Consider the following 22,361-nt stretch of genomic DNA (forward strand, 5'->3'; position numbering starts at 1 on the left):
CTACCATCACAGAAATACAAAAAACTACAGCCAAAGAATATTTAATACTTCGCTGTAATTATGTATAAATCTTTTAAAAATGAAGAGCTAACACATTACCTATTTAGCAAAAGGTGGCAGAGTAACCGGTGAATGCATAGCACCATAAAATAAAGAACAGATATAAAATAGTCACCATGCTCTTACGGCCCAAAATTCTGGTACTGTTCTTTGTACAGATACAATAAAACACCAGCACCAGACTATAACATAGCAGCTCATTCTGAGAAACTTCAAATATAACAGGTAAATTCAGAGTGAATGCTTGCGAAACAAGGGATTGCCGAAATATTGGTAGGGAAAAAGTTGAAACTAACGTAAAATTAAATGTTAAATGTTAAATTAAAATAAATGTTAAAATATTAAACTTTTAAATAAGTTAAGAATATTCTGAAACATGGTATTAAAATTTGATTTGAAAGGCTTAAATCTGTAACTATTATTCAAGCAAAAAAATTATTCTTATTAATAGACAAAAAAAACCTATGTTTTATAAAAACAAATCCAGCTCATCCACAAGCCCAATTGCATCCAACCATGGGACGTTTTACAGAACTGTAGCCCGCCTCACCATGGACTCGAGAGCAGACATGAGGAATGTCACCACCATCCTGCTCTCTGAAGACTCCTCATCTTCCACTGGCAGAGTAGACATTGCTACTTGGGCCATGATCCCTGTGAAAAGAAGAAGAAAGTGAAACCCAGTGTCCTGCTAAACACAAGCTTATAGCTGTGAGGGTCCTCCACAAACTGCCTAATTTACAGTTTTCTTGCATAAGAAAAAAGTAAGGCTCAGAAACCAACTATTATTTGCCCCAAACACCCATCTTTTAAGATAGAACATCTATCCCCTCACTTTCCATCTAATTTTATGCCCATAAAATTAGGTCAGCATAACCCCAAAATAAATTCTGATGTCACCCAGAACCGGTTAAAATTTCTCTCAAGTGAGAGGAAGAGGTGATGCACTTCAGAAGCTAGCAGTTTATCATAATCCAGCATAGGAAACACGCAAAGTTCTCTTTCTCCCATGCACACATTGGTTATAGAAAAAAGTGGGTAAAGCAGATTAAGGTTGGGTGAAGAGAATGTCTCCTTTCTTAACTAAAAAGGAAACAGGTTACTGGACAAGTACCATCTAAGATTCCTTTATAACAGCATATTATTCACTTTAGAAAACATTTTCTCATACTTTGCTATCAGCAAAAAGCCACAGCTGAATTTCAAACACTAGAAAAATACAACACATAAGCATTAAATATTAAGTGTTGGCAAGGAAGTGGAAAAACTGGAACGCTGCACACTGCTGTTAGAAATGTAAAATGGTGCCTCTACTGTAGAAAACCATTTGGCAGTTCCTCAATATATTACACAGAATTCCCATGCTGCAGCAATCCCACTTCCCAAAAAAACTGAAAGCAGGAACTTGAACAGATAGCTGCACACCCATGTTCACAGCAGCATTAGTCACAATAGCCAAAAGGCGGGAACAACCCAACGTCCATTGTCAGATGAACGGATAAGCAAAATGTGATCTATAATTCAGCCTTAACAAGGAGTGAACTTCTGATACACGCTACAACGTATGCGAACCTTGAAAATATTAATCTAAGTGAAATAAACCAGACACAAAAGGACAAATACTGTATGACACCACTCCCGAGTTACCTATACTACTTAAATTCACTGAGACAGAAAGCAGAATCGTAGTGGCCAGGGACTGGGGGGAGGGAATAATAGGGAGTTATGTTTACTATGTATAGAGTTTTAGTTTGCGCTGATGAAAAAGTTCTGAAGATCACTAGTGGTGATGGTCACACAACAGTGAGGATGCACTTAAGGCCAGGGAACTGCACTTTTAAAAATGGTTACAATGGTAAGTTTTATTATGAACATTTTATCAAAATTAAAAAGCAAAAATCTACCACATAAAAACCCTCTAATGTAAAATCTAAAGCAAAATTTTAAAAATTATAATACTAAAAATATTATTTTTCCATCAATAGTATGCTAATTAGATACCTGTTAAAAGTAATCTCTTTCAATTTAGTTGAATTAACTCTAATTTTAGCAAGAGATCAAATAATCAAATGAACATAATACGAAAGGATGATTAAGAAATTACGGACTGGAAGCATGAATGGGAATTCTAAAAACACACTAAATATGTGATAAATTTACTGAATACCTGGGTATCCCTTAACTGAATGAAGCCCCAATATTCCAGAGAATACAAAGCTATTAGCATGAAAATCATTTTGGCTGAGAATGTACCTAAGTTTTTTCCTATTTATTAAAGAGGATTATCTATTTCCCTAACACTAAAAACTGTGATCTATTTCCCATCTGTTACCATGTGAATTGACTGCTAGGCTAGATTTAGATATCAGCAAGTAATAAAGTATACGTACTGAGGAAATAAAACTTGATAATAATAACCAATAATAAAAACAACTGACATATATTTCCATATGTCTCTGAACAAATAACGGCAATTTTGTTTCCCAAAACAAGATCTCTATCTTCAATGGAGAATAAGGAAAAGCATCAAGCAAGAGAATGATTAAAATCACAGAAATTATGTTCCCTAATTTTTTTCTCTTGGATGAATAAGTTTAAGTAAATACATATTAAAATGTGGCTCAGTCAAAATGGACAACTAAAGCGTATTATTTTTCCATAATCAGAACATTCACTTAGAATATACTGTCATTATATTTCCTATTTCTTAATAATCTCACTTTGCCTTTAATTCTCCAGCACAAGGAAAAGGAGATGTGTTCTCATTTTACAAATGCAATGATTTGTCAAAGTCATAGAGCCACTCTCAGAGCCAGAACATAACACTAGGACACTTTTCTGCCTACTGCTGTTTCCACTTCTCAACTTAAATTGCCATAAATCTGATGATGTCATTCACACTCAATGTTAAGAAATAGGAGACAGGCCACACCAACAGCCCACAGAGATGCCACAGGCAATGAGAGGTCGTATTTCATTTCCAGAACTTTTCAGGAAGCATGACAGAATTTTTCAAAGGAGAGAACCTTGGCGATGACTGAGTCCAATCAGACTTAATGGGGAAAGATGTATTTTGTTGGGAGCTTTCTGCTCTCTAGAAATGGGTGAATCTGGATTACAACAGAAATTGGCTGAGCTGTTCTTTGCCAGTTCCAAGCGGTCATTTCCCTGCGCAGTCATTAGTCAAGACTATTCAGGGAACATTCCAGTCCCTCTTATTCAGTGACTGCTGCCTGTCTCCTCCCTCCCTTTCCCAGGGAGAAAGTGCCTCCACAGCAGTGGTGTTCACGACAAATACCAGAGGACACACTAGGCCAGGTTAGGACTCAAGAGTGTGGAGCTTGTAGCCCGGTCTTCACAGAAACAGCAGCCCAGACAGCCAGGGTGTGAGCTGCCCAGACCACTAACCAAATCCACGCCCCCAGTGGGCTGTGCCAGGCTCCTCTTCTACAGTGTTTCCCCGAAAATAAGATCTAACCAGAAAATAAGCCGTAGCATGATTTTTCAGGATGACATCCCCTGAACATAAGCCCCAATGCATCTTTTGGAGCAAGAATTAATATAAGACCCGGTCTTATTTTCGGGGAAACACAGTATGAACAGAGAAATCATATCACTTCAGAGAAATCAAATCAATCACTTGCCATGAATGTTCCTTTGACCTCATCTTTTATGAGCCCCCTCATTTTAAAATAAAAGTTGGATAGACAAAAAAGAAACAACTCTTGAATATACCTACAGTGCTTTATTGGCCATCTTTTTAATATTGACGAAGACTATGTGAGAGAGAAAGAGTAAGAGCAAAAAAGCAAAATGGAAATATCCAGGAAGCTTAGAAAACAGTGTTCCCTAAGCCACTGGAGCAGGACAAATGCAGCCTTTTTCAAGTTTTAATGGGGTGTGTGTGTGTGTGTGTGTGTGTGTGTGTCTCATTAGAAATGAACAACAACAAAATGAACAGGATTTGATCAATCCTATCATGTCAAAACTCAGAAGTCTCCTAATAAAAGAGGCCGTGCCATGAAACAAAAAACTGAAAGCAACTGAAACGGGACAGTTAGCTCTGTAATCATAAGGAATGCAAATAGGCATAATATGTACTTCTGAACTTGATGAGTTCTTTGGAACAAAAAGAAAAATGATCATGTACTCCATAAAACATTAAATACAAAAAGGATAAATGATCCCTTTGAGTCATTTAAAATACAGAAATGGAAGACAAATTGAACTGAGACAATTCATAGGGTAAAATGTCCGACAAGAAAACGGCTTTGTTTCTGGATTTGTAACATCAAGTGCTTGCTCCCTCCCCATTGTGTATCTCTGATGCTGTCTTGCTAAAGGACGGTGGTACGGGGAGAACAGGTGATCTCTTTAGAAGAAGGCAATCAGCAAAGGCCAAAAAGCAGTAGTCAGGGAACAACAGGAAGGGTGTTCCTCTAGATAACAGCTGCATGTAGCTATTTAAATCTAAATTAATTAAGATTAAATAAAATTTAAAATTCAGTTCCTCAGTAGCACTAGCACATTTCTTGTGCTCAGCAGCCACATGTGGCTACTATATTGAAAATCATAGATAAACATTTTCATCACAGACACGCCTATACTGCTACAGAGATTAAACTATTTGAGTCAACTTATTTCAATTCGCAGGACGCCTTGAGCCACCCTGGGGTGTAAAAGAATGCGTTATATATAGTAAAAGAATGAGTTAACCAAGGGAAAAGAAAACGTACGGCACACGAGCCAGTGTGCAAAGGTCCACCCCAACCTCATGTGAGCACTCTTCATCTCCCACTTCCAAGGATTACCTGTACCAGGGCATTCCCAGGACAGGAGAGCAAGGTACCTTCCCTGAGAAAAGGAACACAGAGGTACAGCCTTATGATATGCTACGGTTCAAATGCATGTGAAACACCAGGGACACAGATTCTCAGGATAAATTAATGAAATTCCAAAGAGCCTAATCCACTATGTGTGCAATGACCTGGCCTCAATGATCAACCGGCATCGAAATGGAATCACACAATTTTTCTTAACATCTTTGGTAAGTTAGCTTTTGCCTTTTTATTTCCACATTTTAACATTCTGAATACTGAAATAAATAGCATGAACATCTTTATAGCTCTTGATACATAATGCCAAATTTTTTACATTGCTACCAGAAATGTTTATATACCGTGTTTCCCCGAAAATAAGACCTAGCTGGACAATCAGCTCTAATGCATCTTTTGGAGCAAAAATTAATATAAGACCCGGTCTTATATAAGACTCGGTATTATATTTTATATTATACTATATTAATTATGTTATATTATTAAAGACCCGGTCTTATTTTACTGTAATTTTATATTAAGTTTTGCTCCAAAAGACACATTAGAGCTGATGGTCTGGTTAGCTCTTCTTTTTGGGGAAACACGGTACACTAAATTTATCAGTCTCACAAACATTTTGGAGAGCTATGACCTATCACCATGAAAGCCTCCTTGTCACTAAAATAGATGAATTTCTTTGCTTACTAAAGAAATACTTTTCATGGTTTTTGTATTCTTGGGTGACTCTCATCTACTTAGACCCTCCGCCATTACTACACTGATGTCTGATAATGACTACGTATTTGCATCAATAGTCAATAATTCTTTATCCCAGTCGTTCTTTTAATCTTGATAATTATTACTTGAAGGTAGGTCCTTAATTATTCAGCTTTTGTATGTTTATTTTTAATTCTGTATTTTTAAATCTATTATTTTTGTTTCGATTTAATTTTCATTTTGGTTTAACCACATTCTTTCATACATCTCAGTTTCCTTCTGCTTGAATTTAATCCCTTAGAATGTCTTCCTCATGGGAAACTTTTGAAATTTATTTTTCAATAAATTTCCTTTATTTTTGAAAGCTATTTTCACTGAAATAGAAATCAAAGTCGACAATTACTTTCTTTCAGCACACTGAGGCTATTTCATTATCTTCCGGCTTCCATTGCTGCTATTCAGAAGTCACCTGTAGTCTCTTGAAGGTAATCTCCATTCCCACCCCTGCTGTTTTTAAGATGTTTTCTTTGTCTTTGGTGTTCTACAGTTTTACTGTGTGTTTAGATGTAGATTTCTTTTCATCCACCATGTTTGTCATTCACTGGGCTTCTTGATTTAGGATTGCCATCCTTCAGTTGTGGCAAATTCTCAGCTATTATCTCTTCAGGTACTGTCTCACCTCACTCTCTTATCTCCTATCCTACTGAGATCCATTAAATGTATGTTAGTCCTTAAATCTCTTACCCTCTTGTATATTTTTCTCATGTTTTTCTCTCTGAACTAAAGTCTATTCTAACTTACCTTCCATTTCACTAATTCTGTCTTCATCTGTGCTTATTCTGTTAATAAGCACAGAATGGATTTTTCATTTTGTTTACCATTTTCGTATCTAGAATTTCTATTTATTGCTATGTCACGTTTTATAATTTCCTACTTCTTAAAGATTTTCAAGCTTAACATATTTCTTTAAACATAATAGAATTGTTTTTATAGTTTCTGGTAATTCAAAAATCTCAAGTTTTTGCAGGTGTTATTTTTGTTGTTCCTGGTGGTTCTTGCTCATATTCATGGTACTTGATCCCATGAATGCTTGATTATCTTTTACTGTGTCCTGGTAACTTTAAATTAAAAACTTATTTTAAATTTGAGGCCTATGATGAAGGCAGTTTCCTCTAGGTGTCTGGGCATACTACCCACCTGGAGTCACTATAATCCCAATTCAAGGATTCAGTTTCCTTGGATCGCCCAGATGTTAACCCAGACCCCAAACAGGGATGTAGGCTGGTTTACTTCTCAATCACCCTAATCCAATTTGCAGTCTCAGCTTCCTGAGGAGACGGGTCTCCTATTTGACCTCTGAATTTTGGACAACTTGTGGACTTTGATTTCTGAGCCTCTCATCTCACAAGATTTTCAAAACTCAAGTTCATGTGATGAAATTGGCAAATGCCCTTAGGACAAAGGTGATTCTGACTTCTGTTATCTGAGTCCCATTTTCCTTTTAATATTAAGCCTTTTCACATTACCCCTTCAAAATGCCTTTCAATCTTATCAACTTTTTGATATTTTTATAAATATTTTGCTTTGTAATTTTAGAACATTGCTATTAGTTCCACCACCTCCAGGAACCACACCTTACAATATTCTTTACTTTCAAGAACAACTTACAAATTAGCCAGAACTATTTGATTACAAGGTTACAAATTCCCAGTTCAAACCACCTCAAGTAAAGGGAATTTTTACTTTTTTTTTTTAATTATTCAATCTAAAGATTGCACGTACTCCGCCCACAGCTAGATCCAGGAACACAGGACATGTGTTTTGAATTCTCTCTATTCTCTCCTTGTAAACCTGCCTCATTTCTTGAGCAGATGGGTTTGGTTCTTCCCTAAAACAGAGATGACAGCCACAGGCATCTTTAAGTTTACCACATACCTATAGTATACTATAACCCACAGGCAACAGTCTACAGGTAACCACGTATAACACGGTTGTTAGGTTTCTAAAAAATGCCGTGTTTCGTGAATCCATGTTATACGAAACAAAGAACTAGTACAAAAAAGGGGATTATGCTCCAAAAACTTAAAACACATCATATTATATTTTTATAATTGAGAAATATCTTTATTAAAGCAATTTTCACCAAAAGTATAACATAATTATTTAATATGTATTAAATAATGTTTTCTTCGTCGTCACTACTAAGCTTTTATTACGGTCCGTGTTGTTCGGGGATTTCCCTAATTTCGAATGAGATCTTTTTTGCTCTTAAAAGCTCTTATTATGCTCCATGTTTGTAGGGGACTTCTCTAATTCTCAAACCGCGTTATAGAGTGAAACCGTGCTCTACGATGCCGTGTTATGCGAGGGTTTCCCCCAAATCTCAAACCGAGTTAGAGCGAAACTGTGTTATAGAAGTGCCATGTTATGCGGGGGTTACCTGTATCATGTCTTCCTGCTACTGTTTGCACAACAGTTCTAGGGGTTTGTGTCACAAGCTTATCCTACCCCAAGCCCAATTACTGTGACTAGTCATAAAAAGATTACCTGGGATACACTGTGATTAGCAGTGTAGCTAGCAGCTAGCTACTCAAACAAAAGGCAAAGCAGAACACTGTTAGGAGAAAATGGAATGAAAAAGTATGCCACCAACACAAAACATTAACAGCTACCTGAGGCTGCTATATCTTCTTTCCCATTTTTTTTTCAATTTAATTCTTCCAGTCTGTGTTTCTTTTATCTTTTGTGTGCCTGATTTAATATTTTAATTCTCCTTTATGAGTTTCAAATATGAACTAGTTGGCCTGCTCTTGTTTGATTTTCTTATCTTTTATCCTGGTCAGTTGGCTATTGTTTAATAGATGCGATGGTCTTCTTTTATCTCTCTGAAAACAGACTCCAGCCATTCTTTAAAATCTTCTCGTGTTTCTTGTTGGGAGATCCATTTCAGGGATTAGGTTTATCTGTGTCCTTACTGTTCTGATCTGTTCTACCTCAAAATATGCCAATAATTAATTCCATATATTTTTTTTCATTTGACCATATTTCTGCTTTTAATTTACCGATCCTGCTGTTAAATGCAAAATAAAAATTATAGCGAGTCAGACAGCTCTTGAAGATTTTCACACACGCCATCATCACTCTTAACAAAGAAAAAAAACTGATGCTCAGCAGGGATGGACAGCTCAGTTGGTTAGAGGGGGAGCTCTTAACAACAAAGTTGCCAGTTCAATTCCAGCATGGGATGGCGGGCTGCGCCTCCTACAACTAAGATTGGAAACCACAACTGGACTTGGAGCTGAGCTGCGCCCTCCACAACGACTTGGAGCTGATGGGTCCTGGAAAAACACACTATTCCCCAATATTCCTCAACAAAAAGAAATTAAACAAACAAACTGATGTTCTTAATATTTTTTATTATGCTGATCCCTAAAATACTACTAAATTTTCAACATATTTCCATTCAAATTAAGTTTCAAGTCAGACTGGTAAGTGGAGGAGGTACCATAACACTATCGTGTATTTTTTATTACTATTTGTGCTATTATGTTATTTTCAACAAATATCTTTCCATTTCAATCATACAACATACAATCTTAGATCAAGAAGAAAACTCAAGATATTTTAGTGCAACCACTTTGTTCTATTATTTTATAAATGAGAAACCCATCCCAGAAAGATTAGCCATCTTGCTAAGGTCATACAATTAAGTTTATAACAAGGAACTAGAATCTATATCTCCAAATTCCAAATTCCACCTCTTTCATGCTTATCGTGATTATTATCACGATAATAATCAAAGAAAAGCAGATTAAAAAAGAATTAAAGTAATTATATTGTGATCAGAACTGTAACACCAGGAAATTTTATGAGGCAGTAAATTAATTGCCACTCATCATAAATAAACTAAGGCAAAACTGTATCTTTTTTTTGTCCATGAAGCAAAGATTATGATTGACATTAAGGAATAGTTTATATATCAACATCAGTCACATTCTAAAAAGAAAGGAAAGGATTTGGTTCAAAGAAAAACATGAATGTGTTACAGAACAATTGTCTAGATGAACACATAACTTATGTCACAACACTGCTGACAGGCACTTAAACATATCATTAAATTAGCAAAACTTAAAATCCAAGACCCAAGACCCACTCTCAACTAAGAGGAAATGGATTTAAATTGATCAAGGCACCAGAATCATTTTACTTTATTGTGGAAAAAAAACTTATGTTCACAATTTTCTGCAGACTACTAAGGTTATCCAAGTTACTTTTACTTCTAATAAGCAATTAAGATCTACCCTGTATATTTACTTAAGTACAGTGCAATAAAATTCAAAATTACAAAAATCAGCAACTTTCCTAACTCAGGTTTTGTATTAGTGCTGTAATTACTACACCACAGATATATGGATCAATTAAAACTGACAAAATCTTCAAAATAAGCTAAAATACCTACCACTAGGATGCTATCCACAGAAGGCTACAGAAGTATTAAGGACAGGTAATGGTATTCAATTCTATAATTATTCAACAGGCTTAAAGGGAGGGTGGGAGGTGTTGGGAATACTTTTACCAGGAATATCTTCCATCAGAATTTAAATTTTGACCGCAATACCAGAAACTGCAGTATGATTTTCCTGCACTGTGGATGTTCTGCTTCTGGGCCAGATTTTAAGATAAGCTATCTCCTCCTTGGTTTTTCAGTCTTCCAGTTGTCTCCATTCTTTAAGATCTAGTCTCACGTTATTTTTTGTATATGAGGTAAAACTCAAATTTACCAATTCATTAAGAGCCAGTAAAGCCAAGTTTCAACAACATTAATGACTAAAAACATCATCATCATCTTAAATATATACACTAACAGAAAAATCTTCAGTGAGAAGTATAAAATAACGTCAAGTATCACTGAATTCTAATTGAAAATGGGATCTCAAACTTCTAAAATACATAAGTTCTTATTTATAAAAGAAATTTCTTCAAAATCATGAGTACTAAGAAAAAGTTAAAATTCATCATCTGAAATGTTACACATTTTGTCCTAAGATGGTACCCTAAAATAAATGGAAAGGATCTAAGACTTGAATCAGCTGACTTCATTTTGAACGAGATTCAGTCGCATTAAAATTATTCAAACTATCATGTAATACTGTATTATGGCAATCTTTTGGGTGCCTAAGTTTTTCTACCTCTAAAATTTATAATACTTAAATACCTCCGTGTTCAACCTATCATTACTAAGTACTAATGAATCTGTTTTTCAGGAAAGGAAACTTATTCATCCCTAAAATGTCAGTATACATTTAGTACAATCAGTTCAGATTTTGAACACAGAATTTATAAGTGTCTTTAATTTTTTCAACATACCGCCATTTTTTCTAATTATGTCCACTTAGTAGTTTCTATAGAAAATGTTTACAGTTATTCATTGACCCTATGGGTTTGTCTTCTGAATGATACCAAAGAAATTAATTTAGTATCTTGGTGTGTTTATTATAAAAGGATACATCTGCCTGACACATTGTACAAAGCAGATCTTTAATAAACATAAAAAGGACTGATAAGGCAGCTGGTTGGCTCTACTGGTTAGAGCACAGTGCTCATAACTCCAAGGTTGCCAGTTCGATTCCCACATGGGCCAGTGAGTTGCGCCCTCCACAACCAGGTCGAAACAACGCCTTGACTTGGAGCTGATGGGTCCTGGAAAAACACACTGTTCCCCAATATTCCCAATAAAAAAAATTTAAAAAAAACACACACACACACACACACAAAAACAGCTGATAAGTTGGTAAAAAACAAGGTAAACTGCCCAAGATCACAGAATTATTAAATAAAAGCTAATCAAGAGCTGACTGCTCTTAATTCCCCGTTCTTTCAAACCACATCATACAATGTAAAAATTTAATCCAATTTTTAACATTTTTCACGGTATCTAAATCTCAGAAAAACATTACCTTTTCAACGACTTAGACAACAACACTAACGAAATTTTTAAGTCTGTGTACTAACCTTCATCTCTAAAAAATAAAAATATAAAAATTCCCAGCCTTAAGAGAAAAAAAAGAGTTCCTCAATTCTAAAAAAAAAATAACAAATAAAAAATAAAGATATTTTCATCATCCCAAAGTATTGCTACACAAAACACTAACAACGGAAAACACGGTATATATCATCTTAACCAAGTGATCAACATTCACGTTCAACCCAACAGAACAATGAGAACACTGTTATATTCTAGCGCAACTTGGACAAATCCGAGTTGAGAGACATTCTATAAAATGACTGCCCTGTAATCTTCAAAAAGATCAAGGACATGAAACTCAAAGACTGAGGAACTGTTCTACAGTGAAGTATAGTGGAGACAAGGCAACTGGGTGAAAATATGATCCTGGATTAGACGCTTCTGCTATAAAGTGACACTTGGCAAAACTGAATGGGGTTTCTACGTGGGATATTTTGTTTGTTGACTGTTCTTAAATCTACAGTTGATCCTTTAACAACACAGGTTTGAATGGTTTGGGTCCACTTATATGCAGATTTTTTTTCAATAAATACATACAATACCGTAAAAATGTATTTTCTCTTCCTTATGATTTTCTTAGTAACATTTCCTTTTCTCTAGCTTACTTTATTGTAAGAATACAGTACATAATACATGTAACATACAAAATACCTGTTAACTGCTTATGATGTCAGTAAGGCTTCTGGTCAGGCTTCAGTCAAGTTTTGGTGAGGAGTCGAAAGTTCTAAGCAGATTTTCAACTGCCAGGGTTCGCACGTCCCTAACGCCCAATGTTATTCACGGGCCGACTGTATTTTGTGAGTTCAAGTAACAGCATTTCAAAATAACTTTTAAAGCAAATTAAAATTTCTCCAACTTTTGTCTTTTCTCGTAGGTTTTTAACTCTCTTGCTGCATTTGCTGTTACAGGTGTTCAGAATGTCAGAATTGGGAGAAGAGAAAATTAAACAGTAAATTACTGATTACAATTTGTCTCGTTAGCTAAATAAAACTGGAAATAGGCTGTTTTTCTTTCTTCTTGCATTGTAAGGAGGGAGTGCTTGGAAATTCATAAAAGTAAATATGTCCAAAAGTATAAACAATCTAGAGATTATCAAGTAAAACTCTACAGACTACACATTAACCAGTGAATCATAGTACTTTCCAAAAGGAATCCAATTAGGTTGGCTTTTCACTCAGATGTTCCATTTTATAAATATTCAATAACAGAATATAAAGCATCACAATTTATATTAATATGTTAATTATATGTTAACATATATACTTAACATATACACTTCGGCAAACAGGAAAAATAGAGTCAGATAGCCCATTTTAATTCATTTAACTTTCTATATAAAAAGGCAAGTGCTTAAAAATAAAATAAGAAATCCCTAAGACAAAACTTTAATCAAGATTGATTTTGAAGTCAAGGCTTTTAAGTTTTTACAGCAGGTGATGCTTACATTTTAAGACACTATATTCTTAATTTCTATCTGCTGAAATAAAGCTGGTAATTACATCACTAAAAACCAAGTGATCACTCAAGAAGAAACAAAATACATTTGAAGGATTCAGATTTGACATTATCTTCAATTGTGTTACATTCATACTTAAAACTTTGCACCCTTCTCCACCCCATTTCCATACAAATGTTGAGAGAACGAACAAAATTAGCCAATTTTCTTTTTAAGCCTGGTGAAGGGAAGAATGACAAAACAATAAAACGAAGCCAGGGAAAGAAGATCTGCCCAATCAGTGGACCACAAGTTCAATTCTGAGTTCCACAGTGGCCACAACAATGTCCTTGAAAAACAAACAATAAAAAAATTAGCTATTCAAGAACACCCACAACTTTTCTTGGCACTACAGTTCAAGAGAAAATTTTCACAAATGCCTAAATTATATTTTTAAATTGATAGTCCAGATGTTTAAGCAGCAGCATGCCCTGCTAATACACAAAGAACAAGTCCCTTTGACCTTACTCCAAATTTAAAAATCACTTGGTATTGGGAAAAAAGCTGGATCACTTGTTCTTTTTCTAACTTTCCAACTTTATAAATTGGAAGAGGAAATGAAAATCAAGTAATTATGATCTAAAAGTCCATCTTCATTTTTTTTTAAATGTACTATTCCCAGAAGGCAGGCAACAGAGCAAAGCTATTATGATCACTAACTTTGGAATCAGGCCAAAGTTCTGAATTCAAGTTCTATCAGCAATTAAATATGGCTGACTTTGGGATTGTTCAATCCTAAATTTACTAGTCTGGAAAAAGACAATAATATGTATATTTACCTCAAGGTTGCTATCAGAATCTATTAAGTATCTGACAGAGTGCTTCACACAAGCATTCAGTAAATTGAGTAAGCATTTAGAAATTTAAATGTTATTAAAATGAGTTATTTTAAAAATACATGCATATGTGCCTATTTGTTTACATATAAACTCTCCAAATCCAAGTTTGATAAAACGAAAATTTCCCAACTAACTGCTAAATAAAATAGCCTATTTTCTGTTGGGCAGGAAAATTAATCAGAAAAATGTTAAAATAAATCACTGGGGGATTTTTTGTATTTATTTTTACTTCTTATTTTTCCCAACTTCATTGAGATATAATTGACACATAACATTGTGTTAAATTTAAGGCATACAATAAATCACTGTTTTGAAATAAAGTATGTGCACCTTTTAAAGCATGCATGTGCAAGCATGAAAGCCTGCTTACATTTAATGTACTCCTCAAAGACTGTTTTAAAATTTAAGTTAAAGTCACTTTACTCCAAATACCTAAAAAAGTAAATTAGACTGAATATACAAACTGAAGAGTCTTTATCCTGAAGCTCTCAACAAATAATATAATTTGCCCATAGCATTATTTTCAACAGATTGTGTTCTGGAGCCTCAGAGAATACCTATCTCCCCACACCGAAGGCCCTCAGTATGTTGGGTAAGTAAGGGGATAAACGAGTACTGTTCCAAATGTAAGAAAAAAAGTTCTTCTTTTCCAAAGCTTAAAGCATAAAAGGTGAACAACGGCTCAAACACTCAATTTTGCTATTTTTCATACACTTAAAGCTACAAAAAAGGGGGAAAAAATTATGAAATAACTCAAAAAGTGAGTCGCTAGTTGGGTAAAGTGACTACCCGGCTGTTTTACAACATACCCTAAAAAATTACTCCAAAAGCTTTACAGGAGCAATCAACACGACAAAAATACATAATCACAAAACAATTTTTAACTTGCTATAAAAAATACTATCTCTAAGGACCATGTATGTTAATGCAATCAAAACACAGTCATTCTCAAAATACCAGACCTATACAATCAGAAATCTTCACAGGCTCTGTCTAACCGGGGCTCATTTTAACCAACTCTTCACTATTCTCTGCTTCTACAATTATGATATAATCTTATACAGTAGTTTTTTAAAAAATTATTTCCTTTGCCATACTATAAAAACAAAAACTTCCAAAAAAAAAATCACTCTGAGGATTAAAAAGGAAATTCTGACACATCCTACAACATGGAACCTTAAGGACATTATGCTAAGTGAAATAAACATCACAAAAGAACAAATACTGTATAATTCCACTTATATGAAGTACTTAAAATAGTCAAATTCATAGAGACAGGAAGTAGAATGGTGGATGCCGGGGAGCGGGTGGAGGGGCGAAAGGAGATTATTGTTTAATGGGCAGTTTCAGTTTAGGAAGATGAAGTTTTGGAGATGGCTGGTGTGATGGTTGTACAACAATGTGGATGTACTTAATGCCACTGAACTGTACACTTAAAATTATTAAAATAGTAAGGTTTGTGTTATGTATATTTTGCCACAATTTTTTTAAAAACTCACTATAAAGAACCTCTTCAAAGAAGTAAGTATTCATGGTAGAAATGGCAGACACAAATTTAATATTCACAAAAGGACAAACTCATTTTACACGGCTTTTCTATACTATTGAGAGATTTGTTCTGACCCATCCAAAGTCTTCTGCCCCAAGCAAGCATTAAAAAGAAAAAAACAGGGCCAGCCTGATGGCTCAGGCGGTTGGAGCTCCATGCTCCTAACTCCGAAGGCTGCAGGTTTGATTCCCACATGGGCCAGTGGGCTCTCAACCACAAGGTTGCCAGTTCAATTCCTCGAGCCCCGCAAGGGATGGTGGGCTGTGCCCCCTGCAACTAGCAACGGCAACTGGACCTGGAGCTGAGCTGCGCCCTCCACAACTAAGGCTGAAAGGACAACTTGATTTGGAAAAAAGTCCTGGAAGTACACACTGTTCCCAATAAAGTCCTGTTCCCCTTCCCCAATAAAATCTTTAGAAAGAAAAAAAAACGAAAAAGAAAAAGAAAAAAACCATGTGGCAGCAGGTTAGCTCAGTAGGTTAGAGCGCAGTGCTCATAGCACCAGGGTCACCTATTCAATCCCCACATGGGCCACTGTGAGCTGTGCCCTCCACAACTAGATTGAAACAACTGCTTGACTTGGAGCTGATGGGTCCTGGAAGAACACTTAAAAAATAAATTTAAAAAAAAGTTTAAAAAGGAATGAAGTTCCCATACATGCTAAAACACAGATGAGCCTTGAAAATAATACGCTAAGTGAATAAGCCAGACACAAAATGACAAATATTGTATGATTCACTTCCATAAAATATCTAGACTAGACAAATTCATAGTGACAGAAAGTAGACTAGAGGTTACCAAGGATGGGGACCCGGGGAGGAAGAAATGGAGAGCTACTGCTTAATGGGTACAGAGTTTCTATTTGGAATGATGAGATTTTAGTAGAGCTGATGGTTTTAACAACACTGAATGTAATGCCACTGAATCAAAACTGCTTCGAGATGCTTAAAATGGCAAATAAGAAAAAGAACAAAAGGGGAAAGTGGAGCTAATGGATCTCCTTTTACCCCTTTAGCTAATTTTAAACTAATTGGGTCAGGTTCTAGGATCGGTTTCTCTGTTCTTTCCTCATGTATAAAGTAGGCATAATACATGCTGTCATCCTCCTTTGTCAAACTATCATTTCTCAACTAAAATAATGTAACCTAAGTGTTTCAAAGTCTGAGGCCAAGACCATTTATTGACTTTAGTTCACTTACAATACCTCATTTTCTTTAAACCAATTTTGATCTGAAAACACAATCTAGACAAATATCTATTCACATTTATATTGTATCAATAGTAAGAGCTTTATCTAAATATAACAAATTATAACAATACAGAAGCAACATTTTCTCAGCTTTCATCAATCCAATTGTGAATTTCTAGTAAAAACATCTGAGTGGGGCTGGCCACAAATAAGATAGCGAAATTTTTCTTATTGCCTTTAATTGCCCTACAAAAGCAAAGAAATTGCAACTACTCTTCAACTCCTTTATTAGTTTCTATCTCAAATATACAACATCCCCGTTCAGGGTGGGGGTCGGGGTGGGTGGGAGGCACCATCTCTAAAACTTACAATAGTTGAAGACAGAAATCGATTAATTTATCTGTTGGGTAACCAGTTCCAGAGGCTATTTCAATTATAAATTCACTACTTGCAGGTAGACGTCAATCTCCATAATCCATTATACATATATATTAGAAATGTATATGGGGCGGCTGGTTAGCTCAGTTGGTTAGAGAGCCCTGCTCTTAACAACAAGGTTGCCGGTTCAATCCCCACATGGGCCACTGTGAGCTGCGCCCTCCACAACTAGCCTGAAACAACTATTTGACTTGGAGCCAATAGGTCCTGGAAAAACACACTTGAAAAATAAAAAGAAAAAAGAAAAAGAAAAAAAAGAAATGTATAGGTTCTGTCCACTAACCAGGGCTCATTTTAACCAGAGACCCTAAATAGGACCAAACTCTTCACTACTCTCTGCTTCTACAATTGTACCTTAACACAATCATGCACAGTACTTTTTAAGGGGGGAAAAAACATTATTTCCCCTGCCATACTACAAAAATAATTTAACAGTCACAAGAGGGAATTTCCAGGAAGAACAAGTCCTTGCCTTCACAGACTTCGTCTGCAGAATCTCTGGAGATTAACCTTGTAGTCAGTATTACTAGTAAAATTTTTATTTCCTTAGAAACTCAATTTCTCAAAAGTGTTAAAAATAGTATTTTAATGGCTAATATTTATTGAATGCTTACTGTACACCAGATACCATCCTAAGCACTTTAACTCATTCTATCTTCACAACAACCGTAAAAAAGAAAGAGGTTCTATTATCATCACCCTACTTTGTTTTAAAATAGGGAAACTGAGACACAAAGATGCGAAGTGAATGCTCAAGGTGACACAACTAGGAAGTGGCAGGAGCCAGGATTTGAATCCAAGCAGTCTGATTTCAGAACCTGTCTATATCTACTAAGCTATACTTCAGCTCTCAATTATAAATTCATTTTGACTCGTTACACTTTTTAAATAAACTAATTCTTTAAAAATCCTCTATAGCATTTAATCAAGTTACAATCAAATCCTCCATCAACAGACAATCTATGACTATATCAAACTCTTACTTTCCCACTAGACCAAAGTGGGAAACAGCAGAGTAGTACTGCCAGAAACAAGCAAGGAATACTAAAATAGGAATTGTAGAAACAAAGAGGAAAAAAGAAAAACAAAAACAAAAAAAGGAAACTGTAGTCGTGACAGTTCCAGTAAAGAACAAAAGGAAAACGGTAAAGGCAGAAAGAGGAAAAAATGGAAAATGAAGAATATCAAGATAATACCCTCAACACTTCTGATTTATCCATAATTTTTCCAGTATGCAAACATCCTCTAAAATACTAATTCTTAATTTTATTCTCGCAGGCAGGAAGCCTCAGCTACACTTTGGTTAACCGAATGTTATTCTTCATATTGCTATGCTGCCATTTTAAGCCCATTGATTACAACACATCTCAACTCTACAATTACAATGAACCGATTAATTGCATTTTCTACTTTCATTTAGTAACAATGAATAAGCTTAACCCAAATAAATGTATACAGCTTTTGAAGAAAAATTCTATGACTGCTACTACAATTCTTAGCAATTATCTTTCAGGTAAATTGCCTCTACCGCATTTTGGAAAAGTGAAATACCATCCTCAGTATTACTTCTTAAATCAGTCTTCAAACAACGCTTTCCCCTAGACATACATAAAAATCACTTATCATTTGTTTAACCCAAAGGTTAAGACAATTTCAGGTCAATTATAACCACAACCGTTCAGAAGAGGATTGCAATATTTAAAAACTCAGTTGCAATGAAGAATGAAACCATGGTAGAACTGAATCGGGGATGCAATGCACGTAGGCGAGTCACCAGTAATAACTATAAAGGTTCAGTGTTTAGTAAATTGTCAGTGTTTTATTTACTGCTCCTATAGATCACAACCACCTAGTTAGGGGCCTTGTCTTTTATATTTTACGTTTTGGAATACAACATCGATCTATAAATCACCAAAAATTACAGAATGGAATCGTAAATTAATCTCATTCCTCCTAATTTACTATTAAGAAATCCATTACAATTCAGAAAAACTAAAAATCTTTATCAAAAAGACTTGTGCCCCAAGAAAAAGAACCTAAAAGCCTATATTTTAATAACAAAATATCTGTAGTCATCTTAAAAGTGAAATTCTTGGAGGTGCAAAGGCCTGGGGAAAGGGGAGCAGGGGAGGAGGCTGGAACTCTGGCTTGCTCTGCCAGCCCCAGACTGGCCCAACCTATCTCAAGGCCAAGCTCAGGCGCTATCGCCTCACCTGTCCCAGGTTCCTAGACTTTATACTCAGAGGTGGGGATGGGATGCTTTAGGCATCTCTGGAAGTAGATAAATGCCTGTGTCATGAATCAATAAATGAATGAGTGGGGGGGAAAGGCCAAGATTATTAGGTTCTTAATTTTATTCTTAAAAATCCACAGCTCTTTTTTAAACTGGAGACTTTTTTGTTTTTAAACTTTTAGTTTTGTAATCACGGCTAATAAACTAACTCTCAAAGTTTCCCAAACAATCTACAGTAAACAGCTTGAATTAGTTTTAGTTCTTCAAGATCTAGCTTTAAAGTAATGAAAAGCAAACATTTACAATAAATTTTCCTCACTTAAAATTTAATTTACACCATGGTGAATGGTTCTCAAGCATCAGAACCATGGCTAAGTAGTTAGAAATATAAATTACGGGGCCCCACTCAGACCTGCAGAATCAGGTCTAAGGTGGGGCCTAGCAACTGTTCCAACAACCTTTCCCGGGCATGCTGACCTCACTAGTTTGAGAACCACTGGCTTAAGGCTTAAGAGTCATGTTGCCTAGATTCAAATCTTGGAGTCAAGGTTTACTTGCTGGGTAATTCAAGAGTAAATTATCCAGCATCTCTAGGCTTGTTCCTCATCTATAAAATGGAATTACAGGGCCGGGCCGGTGGCTCAGGCGGTTGGAGCTCCATGCTCCAACTCCAAAGGCTGCCGGTTCAATTCCCACATGGGCCAGTGGGCTCTCAACCACAAGGTTGCCAGTTCAATTCCTCGAGTCCCACAAGGGATGGTGGGCTGTGCTCCCTGCAAGTAGCAATGGCAACTGGACCTGGAGCTGAGCTGCGCCCTCCATAACTAAGATGAAAGGACAACAACTTGATTTGGAAAAAAGTCCTGGAAGTACACACTGTTCCCCAATAAAGTCCTGTTCCCCTTCCCCAATAAAAAAAAAAAATCTTTAAAAAAAAAATATGGAATTAAGGAATTGTTCTGAAGATTAAATAAGTAATGCCAGGCACATAAGAAATATTCAAATGTTAGCTGTTATTACAATATGCAAAGTACTTTGACAGTTGTAGACTGGCAGATGAGAAACAAAGGCAGAAAAGGCTCTTAATCCCTACCCACCGAGGAGTTTAATACCTAGTGATTAGGTCAGGTACATGTACAACAAGGCAGACTCAAACCCACTCCTAGAGGAAATAAAGATGCCCTCCTAGAAGGGGCAAACAGCTGACGGGGATGATGAAAAAAAAAAAAATCGGCAAATTCTGAGAAAGCTTTAAAGGAGTGATTACATATAAGCATAGAAGCCTGAAAAGAAAAAGTCATCGTAGCCCACAGGTGTGTGAGCCAAGAAGCCAACCAAGAAGCAGGCCAAAGAAAAGCACGAGGCAGCAAGCAAACCACAGTGGCTTAAGAATGGACAAAGCTAAAATGTGTACAGTAGTTCCCTCTTATGCGCAGGGGGTCCATTCCAAGACCCTCGGTGGACGTGTGAAACCATGGAGAGCACTGAACCCTACATATACTGGTTTTTCCTACGCATACATACCTTCCTCCTTAACCAACTTCTTCAACTCTGCCGGAAACGTGACAGCAGCGTCTTCATCAGCAGACGCAGCCTCTGCAGTAATTTTCACATTTCTCAGTCCAAACCTATTCCTGAATCTGTGTAACCATCCCTTACTTGCAGTAAAAGGCTTGGTGTCAGTCCTTTCAGCGGCTCCCTTGCTGAAGTCTTCATACAGGCTCAGTGCTTTCTGGCGCAACACCGTGCTGTCAACCGGAACACGTTTGCTGTTCATGTCTTCCACCCACAAACTTAATGCCTTTTCCATCTTAACTAAGCACTTATCACGCACCGTGGCCGTCACTTTTGCAGTTTGAGGTGCCACAGCAAAACTAGCACGAATTTCCTTTTCCTTCTTCATAATTTCACGGATAGAAGATTCGTTCTTACTGTAGAGCTTAGCAACTTCAGCATAGGATTTTTTTTCTTTCCTTATTAAGTCGAGAATTTTCACCTTTTCACTTAAAGGAAGCACTTTACGGCTCCTCTTTGGCATATCTGAATTGCCAGCATCACTGCTCTGGCGTTTTGGGGTCATTGTTAACGACAAGTAAGTGTTACTTGAACGCGAGCACTGCGATACCGACACCGAGACGGCTACTGAGTGACGAGCAGCGGGCAGCGTCCACAGCGTGGAGACGCCGGACAAAGGGATGATTCACATCCCGGGCGGGACAGAGCAGGACCTCATCACGCTACTCAGAACGGCGCGAAAAATTTAAAACTTATGAATTTATTTCTGGAATTTTCCATTTCACATTTTCTGACCTCCACTGCAACTGCAGGAAGTGAAACCGCGGATAAGGAGGGGGTCTCCTGTATTAGAAAATAAAATCAGTCACCTCCTGGGGGAGATACCCTGCCTCCTCGGGGCACTCGACTGCACATTCTCAGCTGCAAACTAACTTCCCCTTTTCATGTGCTCCACACCCAGGGACTCCGCTTAGGCACCAAGGCCCATCAAGCCATTGTCTGCAGCCCAGTTGAATGCGGAGGGTGAGAAGTCTGCACGGGACCCCGCATTCGCAGGCGTCAGCACTACTTGAACAGGACCCGACATCTGAACACTCTCAGCCGCAAATTAGCGCAAAACCATAACACTAAAAAACAAAAAAAAAAACAAAAAAGAACCTCGCTTTAATAAAGGCAAAACTCGGACAAGCACAAGTGGAGGGGGTTGGGAGGGGAAGGCGGACGGCTTTTTGTCTTCCTCCTCCCCTGCGACGCCGACCGGGTGCTGGCCCGGTCCAGCCGGCCGGTTTTCGTGGCCCGAAGGCTGAGGTTTTCCTTCCGGTCATTGTGTCGATTTCCCCCACAGCACAGGCCCAGCGGGCAGGCGCGCCCGCCGGCCGGGACAAAGCCCACTCGGGGCTCCACCTGGGCGCGGGCCGGGCCGGGCCGGGGAGGGGCCAGGGAGGGGCCGGGGAGGGGCCCGCCCGCCGCAGCCCCCGAGCCGCGCG

General features: G+C 37.0%; 1 protein-coding gene across 1 annotated transcript in view; it reads right to left on the reverse strand.

Moving 5' to 3' along the window:
• GTF2I (general transcription factor IIi) overlaps positions 1-22,361 on the reverse strand; it is a gene marked incomplete at its 5' end in the record, with an annotated part of 97,381 nt that overhangs the window by 72,603 nt on the left and 2,417 nt on the right. Inside the window, 1 exon segment of the mRNA XM_081054138.1 lies at positions 611-714. Coding sequence (XP_080910264.1) covers positions 611-714 — 104 coding nt within the window.

The sequence above is a fragment of the Rhinolophus hipposideros genome (assembly GCF_964194185.1).
Source record: "Rhinolophus hipposideros genome assembly, chromosome: 7".
Taxonomy (NCBI): Eukaryota; Metazoa; Chordata; class Mammalia; order Chiroptera; family Rhinolophidae; genus Rhinolophus; species Rhinolophus hipposideros.